General features: G+C 48.6%; 1 protein-coding gene across 1 annotated transcript; it reads right to left on the bottom strand.

Annotated features, from left to right (window-relative positions):
• Positions 1-2,502: 2,502 nt before the first annotated feature.
• si:ch211-113e8.11 lies at positions 2,503-7,790 on the bottom strand. The gene is made up of 2 exons (XM_048620802.1): positions 7,637-7,790; positions 2,503-3,839 (listed from the first exon to the last, which is right to left on the bottom strand). Exons 1-2 carry the CDS (start codon positions 7,708-7,710, stop codon positions 3,314-3,316), a joined length of 600 nt encoding a protein of 199 aa, XP_048476759.1. The 5' UTR covers positions 7,711-7,790; the 3' UTR covers positions 2,503-3,313.
• Between the last annotated feature and the right edge of the window lie 164 nt (positions 7,791-7,954).

Below are 7,954 nucleotides of genomic sequence, written 5' to 3'. Positions count from 1 at the left end.
GTTAAGGGGGAGGCTGAATCAATGCATTTTCTGCCTGTAGTTATTATTGAGGGTGACTGTTGCTGGCAAGGCCAGCTTTTGTTGCCCACCCTAGCTGGCCTTAAGTTCATGCTGAATCATTTTCTCCAAACCCCGCAGTCCCTATTACGTAGATACATCGATACTGCTGGAAAGATGGGAGGTCTAAGATTTTGGCCCATAACACGAAAAGAATGGAAACTATAATTTCAAATCTGGATGGTTTGTGACTTGGAGGGGAACTTGCAGGTAGTAGTATACCCCATAAATCTACTATCTTTAGGTGCTGTCTAGTTATTGGGCTTCTTGCCAGCGAAAATTTATCCTAATTTCTCCTGATCAAACTCCATCATAATTTTGGACACCTTTATTGAATCTTTCTACTATTAAATAACTCCAGATGCTACAATTTCTTCTCTTTGATACAGCCTCACATTTCCCTTTGACCTAAATTTTTGCATTGTCCAATTTGTCATGAACACTGGACATCAAAGCACTTTTGTTTTTAAAAATAATAATGAGAGGTATTCTGGAAAGGAGGATCAGCTCAAAGATGCCCATGTGATCTGGTTGCAATGGGGACGGGAAGAGGAGTGAGACTGAGATCTATTGACAGCAAAAGCAACAGTCAGAACACCTTTACACAGCATCTCAGACAAAGACTTGCTTTTTTTTTTAGAAGCAGACAAATAATCTGCTTTGTGTTGTTGCCTTCGTCAGGACAATTTGTAAGATACCAATGTAAAGAGGGAAAACATTTTTCTACTGAATGAGAAGTGTGCACTGACTGGTTGGTGAGTTGACACTGTTGGAGATGTTACCATGGAGAATGCACCTGTTGGTTGACAATCGTCAACAGTTAACTGCCAAGTTTTGTTCAAATTCAGGCCAGAGATTGGTCAAGGCATTGCCTTGCAGAATAAACCAGCACCTGTTTTGTTCAGATGAACCAGGCACCATGTGTGTACATGTTTTCTCTTATGCTTATTCCTCAGATTAGTTTCTGAATTTACAGTAAACTTCTTGTTCACTGAATTTCAGGACTAAATCCTTAGCCCATTTCCACACATTAGCACCCAAGCATAACTCTATTCAAAGGAATAGAACAGATGGGGTTCTTGGAGTTTTGAGGAATAAAGGGTTGTCAAGTTGGATTTTAATGGTGAAAACGCAATCCAGAAAGCTTGGACTGCTTGGCTAGGAAAATATATCTCCTGGACAGTCAGGAGGTAGTTTGGAACAGTAGCTGCAACACTGTATTTCCCAGAAGTCCAGTGTACAGTGAAAGGAATTGCACTAATTCGCCAAAATGTACCTTTCCATTTCTATTCTGTATGAGTTTCCTGTCAATTAATATTTGATTCTGTGTTGACTTTAGTTTGATACAATTCAAGTTTTATAAAATTAAATCTTGTCTACATCTATTCATTTACCTATGCTGAACTACATCTGCCAATTACCTGCACATTCATTTGTGTCCCCTACTGACTTGCAACTGACATCATCAGTGTTGACCTTCCCTCCAAATTTGGCACCACCTGCAAATCTAAAGCATAAAGTGTTTTTTAATTCCAATGCAAATTGTTCTGATTGGGAAATACATCTCTCTCAAAGTTTTCAGTCTCTGAGGATTGTAGCAAACATTTTATCTTTTAACATTTAGCTTCATTATTTTGATTACTTTCCTTCATTGCTCCAAAAAAAAAAAACATTTCGTCAAGGCTTAGCATCTTGCACTGTGCAGGATAATGCATAAAGAAACATCCATGTAAAAGACAACATATGATACTGTGTGAAGAGTGTGCTGATTGGTTGGCAAATTGCAACTGATTAACTGTTAGAGACTATGCCTGACAGTTATTTGCCACGTTTTGTACAAACATAAGCTAGATGCATGGATTTGTGAAGGAATTGCCCTAAGGAATGAACTACTGTAAATTCACAGAATTAACATTTCAATTTTCTCTTTGTACCATTCTCAACCAGACAGTTGTCATATAGAAGCTTTTATTTTAAGAGGAACTTTTGTCTAGTTATGCAGTAAACTTTTAAATGCTCAATTAGCTAGTTGACTTTGGGTACACCAAAAGAAACTCATCTTATGAGATTAAACCAAGTTTCCTAAAAAATTAGCTGGAGGTAGGAGACAGAGGGTGATGGTGGAGTGTTGTTTTGTGGACTGGAGGTTTGTGACCAGCAGTGTGCCACAAAGATCAGTGCTGGGTCCACTGTTTTGTCATTTATATAGATAATTTGGGTGTGAAAATAGGAGAAATGGTTAATAAGTGCAGATGACACTAAAATTGGTGGTGCAGGGGACAGCGAAGAATATCTCCAAGTACAATAAAGGAACATACAATGAAAAAGAAGAAGGCAAGTCTGATGAGTGGAAGGTGTGGCGGTGGGCGAAGAGAGAGAGAGAGAAAGGAGATGAGGAAAGAGCTGAGTAAGAGAAGGGGAGAGTCAGACAAAGTTTAAGGCACGTAGAATTAATCAAATCATTTTATTCAGTCACAAAATGATAAATAAGTAAATTGTACAGGGGTAAAGGCCTTTACAGTGGAGGAGAAATTTCAAACAGATTAATGTGAAATGAGCAATTATGGTGCTCTCCTGCATTGGAACAAGGTAAGAAGCATTACACCTTCATGGCCAACCAGCCCATCTGTGAAGGTGCAACAGTTTGTTCCAACCTGAACAGCCCTGTGCCCACAGCAGGGAGAACTTGGCTGAAGCACCACACAAGTGACAGGGTGTAATCTCTGGTCTCTCTGAATCCTGATCCTCAGTTTCCCCCAGGGCTTGGAGGATAGAAACCACAGCCCTCTGTGAACCATGAGGTCCAACGTGGGTCCTGCCCACGCAACAATTCTAGATTCACATGAAACATAGCTGGAGCTATAACCCCACACTCCAGCCCCAATAATGAGGGAGAAGACCAAACTTGGACATAGAGACCGAATCAGTCGTGTTTGAGAGGTCGGGTCAGAACCCCCCCAATGCTCTCCATGGCAATCATTAATTCTTGTGATCGACCTCACCCGTTGTCTCCTATTGTCAGGATGGTTTCAGTAACCGCAGGCCTTCCTGCCTGCTGGGCCTCTGTTCGCTCTGGGCCTCATTCCAGTTGGACAGCCCCCTATTGGTACTGGCTATGTTGCGGAAGGCTGTGTCCCTGGCTGCAAGCCTGTTCCTTAAGCTCCGATCTTCTCTGCTGCTAATCCTGTTATAGTCGGCTGGGCCTCTCTTGACAGTAGGCCTGTCCCACAAGCTCAGATTTTTGTGGCTGAGCTGACTACAGGAGGCCAGGCCCCTCCTTGGCTCGTTGGACCCAGTAATTCTTCATGCTCCTCTTGGGGGGGACAAGAGTGGGACTCAAGCCCGGCCTCCTCTTGCCACTTTTGCTCGGAGGCTCTTCACTGTTCTCCTGGGTAGAAGTGCTCGCTGGGCCAGGCCGGTAGTCTGGCAAGTCGCTGTCGTGGGCGAACCTGCAGTTGCTACCATAGCGGCAGCGGCCGTCCTTGCGGTAGGCCAGGCAAATCTTGCTGCCACCGCCAGCCTCCTCTGTGCGCACCCCTGCTGTTAGCCTTACATGCTTCTCCAGCAGACTCAAGCGTTGGCGCTGCTCCTGGGCGAAAGGGTTGGTAAAGACTCCAGGTGCCTGGCCCAGCCCTCCCTCCAGCTCTGGCGGCGGAAGCTTGAGGGGGGTCGAGGTCCCCTCATCTGCCTGATCCTGGGGCCCATCGCCACGCTGCTCCTCATTCCTGGATTCCGCTGCCTGTGGCTCCTGTACACTGGCCTCAGAGCTCCCGGTCCTGAGACTGAAGAAGAACAGACAGCAAACAGGTCAGACACAGAACGTATTCCAACTGTGACAGCACGCCTGGCCCTTTAATGGCCAGACCCAGCTTCTTTTACTCAGTTACAGATGAATGTTGAGAATTCATCAGGTTGACTAATGTTTCTAATGAATGACAATAATGCAGCACTGCAAACGAAATACTGCAAATACACCCATGTTCTAATAGAGACATGGAGGTGAACTGCCATCTCAGCGCTGTGTCCCCTGTATCTTGAATCGTCAACACATTATGCTACATCTCTATCCACTGTTCTCAGCATGGGGATTCAGAGGTGGATAGATACAGTACACAGACTGATGTGTGTTCCCCACACCAGGACCTGACCACAGAATTACATGTGATGTATGAGGCAATAAAATGATCTCCCTGTTGGTACCAGCAGAATATACTCCTGCACATTTACCTGTGCTGAATTTCATCTGCCAGTTATCTGCACATCCATTACTGTCCCCTACTGACTTGCAACTGACCTCAGTGTTGACCTTCCCTCCAAATTTGGCATCACCTGCAAATCTAAAGCAAAAAGTGCTTTTAATTCCAATGCAAACGGTTCTGATTTTTGCACAAAACCATTTCCTGCCTTCTGCCACTCTGAATTATGTTCTTTGACTTCAGACAGAAACCATGAGCTATCCATTCTGTCATTTGCCCTGATACAAGATTCACTAAAACTTATTAGTCAATTATGGGCACCATATCAAGGCCAATTGAAAATCCAGATAAATTACATGTACGACACCACATTGATGCTCTCCACCAACACCAAAAATAAAATTAGTTAAGGGTGGAAAATAACATTCAATCTTCATATACATGCTTACTTAATTATTGCACTTTTATTCACTTTATTACATTCAACACCTATATGTATTTAGTCCTCACTCACTACCCAAGAATATCTCTCGATGTGCTCCACTGCTCCTCTCCCAGCAACCTGCTGTGTCCCTGTGCCTCCCATTCTTCTACACTCATACCCCTGCAAGTCCTCTCTCATCAGCCCACTTCTCACAGCCGAAAACTCAGCTCCTCATCCCCCACCAATGCAACTCCACTTCTGCCCCAGTTCATCTGCTTCTCTCCCCATCTCTCTACTCACACCTCTTCCCTGACCATTCACTCTCCCAACCTCTTCACTACACAAGCAACTCAACCCAGTTCTCCTTTCCACTCCACTGTCTCCTGCTTCTCCTCCACCACCTCTCAACATCTCACCATCCCACTCTTCCCAACCTCACTGCTTTCTCCCATTGAAAAATCCTTCCCTTCCCAATCCTATTTTCACCAAATCCTCTAAGCCCGCCTCTCACCAATCCATGATAATACGGTGTAGAGCTGGATGAACACAGCAGGCCAAGCAGCAGAGGAGCAGGAAGGCTGACGTTTCAGGCCTAGACCCTTCTTCAGAAATGGGGGAGGGGAAGGGGGATCTGAAATAAATAGGGAGAGAGGGGGAGGCGGATAAAAGATGGATAGAGGAGAAGATAGGTGGAGAGGAGACAGACAGGTCAAAGAGGCGGGGATGGAGGCAGTAAAGGAGAGTGTAGGTGGGGAGGTAGGGAGGAGATAGGTCAGTCCAGGGAGGACAGACAGGTCAAGGGGGCGGAATGAGGTCAGTAGGTAGGAGATGAGGGTGCGGCTTGAGGTGGGAGGAGGGGATAGGTGGGAGGAAGGACAGGTTAGGGTGGTGGGGACAAGCTGGGCTGGTTTTGCGATGCGGTCGGGGGAGGGGAGATTTTGAAGCTTGTGATATCCACATTGATACCATTGGGCTGCAGGGTTCCCAAGCGGAATATGAGTTGCTGTTCCTGCAACCTTCGGGTAGCATCGTTGTGGCACTGCAGGAGGCCCAGGATGGACATGTCGTCTGCAGAATGGGAGGGGGAGTTGAAATGATTCACGACTGGGAGGTGCAGTTGTTTAGTGCGAACCGAGCGTAGGTGTTCCGCAAAGCGGTCCCCAAGCCTCCGCTTGGTTTCCCCGATGTACAGGAGGCCACAACAGGAACAGCGGATGCAGTATACCACATTAGCAGATGTGCAGGTGAACATCTGCTTGATGTGGAAAGTCTTCTTGGGGCCTGGGGTGGGGGTGAGGGGGGAGGTGTAGGGGCAGGTGGAGCACTTCCTGCGGTTGCAGGGAAAAGTGCCGGGTGAGGTGGGGCTGGAGGGGAGTGTGGAGCGGAAAAGGGAGTCACAGAGAGAGCGGTCCCTCCGGAAAGCAGATAAGGGTGGGTAGGGAAAAATGTCTTTGGTGGTGGGGTCGGATTACAGACGGCGGAAGTGTCAGAGGATGATGCGTTGGATCCGGAGGTTGGTGGGGTGGTACGCGAGGACGAGGGGGATTCTGTCTGGGTTGTTATTGCCAGGAGGGGGTGTGAGGGATGAGTTGCAGGAAATGCAGGAGACACGGTCGAGGGCGTTCTCGACCACTGGATGGGTCGGGGGTGGGGGGGGGAAGCGTGAGGAGGAGTTGCGGTCCTTGAAAAACGAGGACGTCTGAGATGTACGGGAGTGGAGTGCCTCATCCTGGGAGCAGATGCGGCGGAGGCGAAGGAATTGGGAATAGGGGATGACATTTTTGCAGGAAGGTGGGTGGGAGGAGGTGTATTCTAGGTAGCTGTGGGAGTCAGTGGGCTTGAAATGGATATCGGTTTCTGGGTGGTTGCCAGAGATGGAGACAGAGAGGTCCAGGAAGGAGACAGAGGTATTAGAGATGGGCTTGGGGACCGCTTTGCAGAACACCTATGCTCGGTTCGCACTAAACAACTGCACCTCCCAGTCGCGAACCATTTCAACTCCCCCTCCCATTCCGCAGATGACATGTCCATCCTGGGCCTCCTGCAGTGCCACAACGATGCTACCCGAAGGTTGCAGGAACAGCAACTCATATTCCGCTTGGGAACCCTGCAGCCCAATGGTATCAATGTGGACTTCACAAGCTTCAAAATCTCCCCTCCCCTGACCGCATTCCAAAACCAGCCCAGCTCGTCCCCGCCTCACTAACTTGTCCTTCCTCCCACATATCCCCTCCTCCCACCTCAAGCCCCACCCCCCATCTCCTACCTACTAACCTCATTCCGCCCCCTTGACCTGTCCGTCCTCCCTGGACTGACCTATCTCCTCCCCACCTACACTCACCTTTACTGGCTCCATCTCCGCCTTTTTGACCGGTCTGTCTCCTCTCCACCTATCTTCTCCTCTATCCATCTTTTATCCGCCTACCCCTCTCTCCCTACTTATTTCAGATCCCCCTTCCCCTCCCCCATTTCTGAAGAAGGGTCTAGGCCCGAAACGTCAGCCTTCCTGCTCGGCCTGCTGTGTTCATCCAGCTCTACAGCTTGTTACCTCAGATTCTCCAGCATCTGCAGTTCCTACTATCTCTCTCACCAATCCATTCCCCCTTTCCTCCTCCTCCTACCTTATTCACCCTAAACTTCCCCAAACACCTTAAGCTCCTTCTCCAGAACCTGCTACCCGCTCTGCACCAGTGCCCCATGCTCCTGTCAAACCCCCCTCTCCCATCAATTCTCACCCTTCTCCTATTCTTCAACGACTCATCCCACCAGCTGCATTCCCCACTCCCCTCCCCTCCATCGCCCCGGCGTCAGTCACTGCTGCTCCTCTCCCCTCAACACTCCTGAGCCCAGGCCTCCTCCTCTCACTCTCCACCCTCCCCTCACTCTTCACTCTCCACTCCCATTCACTCCTCAGGCTCCCTCTCTACACTTAGACACCAACTTCTTCTCTTCCCGGTACCTGGCCACTCTGTCTTCCGTCTCGGTCTCCCCCTCGCTCTCGGACGAGCTGTAATCCGCAACTAGCGCCGCCATCTTTCCGCAGGAACCCAAACTTCCGCTTCCGGTTCGTATCGTCAGGTTCCGCAGAGCGCCCCAGCCTCGATCGTCATGGTCCCTCCCCTTCCGTCACTGACCCCGCCCCCCCATGTGACTCTCCACCCGGAGCCCGTCTCACTGAGCGAAAGCGCCATCCTTTGTACCACGAGACAACAAGGTGCAGGGCTGGATGAACACAGCAGGCCAAGCAGCATCATAGGAGCAGAGAGGCTGACGTTTC

The sequence above is a fragment of the Rhincodon typus genome, chromosome 48, assembly GCF_021869965.1.
Source record: "Rhincodon typus isolate 14 chromosome 48, sRhiTyp1.1, whole genome shotgun sequence".
Lineage (NCBI taxonomy): Eukaryota > Metazoa > Chordata > Chondrichthyes > Orectolobiformes > Rhincodontidae > Rhincodon > Rhincodon typus.
The sequence above is the reverse complement of the archived record's forward strand: the minus strand, read 5'-3'. Positions and strand labels throughout refer to the sequence as shown.

Excerpts from the sequence above, each read along its gene's own strand:
- si:ch211-113e8.11 (XM_048620802.1), bottom strand. The coding sequence starts at position 7,710 with ATGGCGGCGCTAGTTGCGGATTACAGCTCGTCCGAGAGCGAGGGGGAG. Across the intron at positions 3,840-7,636 it reads ACGGAAGACAGAGTGGCCAG|TCTCAGGACCGGGAGCTCTG; the intron begins GTACCGGGAAGA and ends GTTCTTCTTCAG.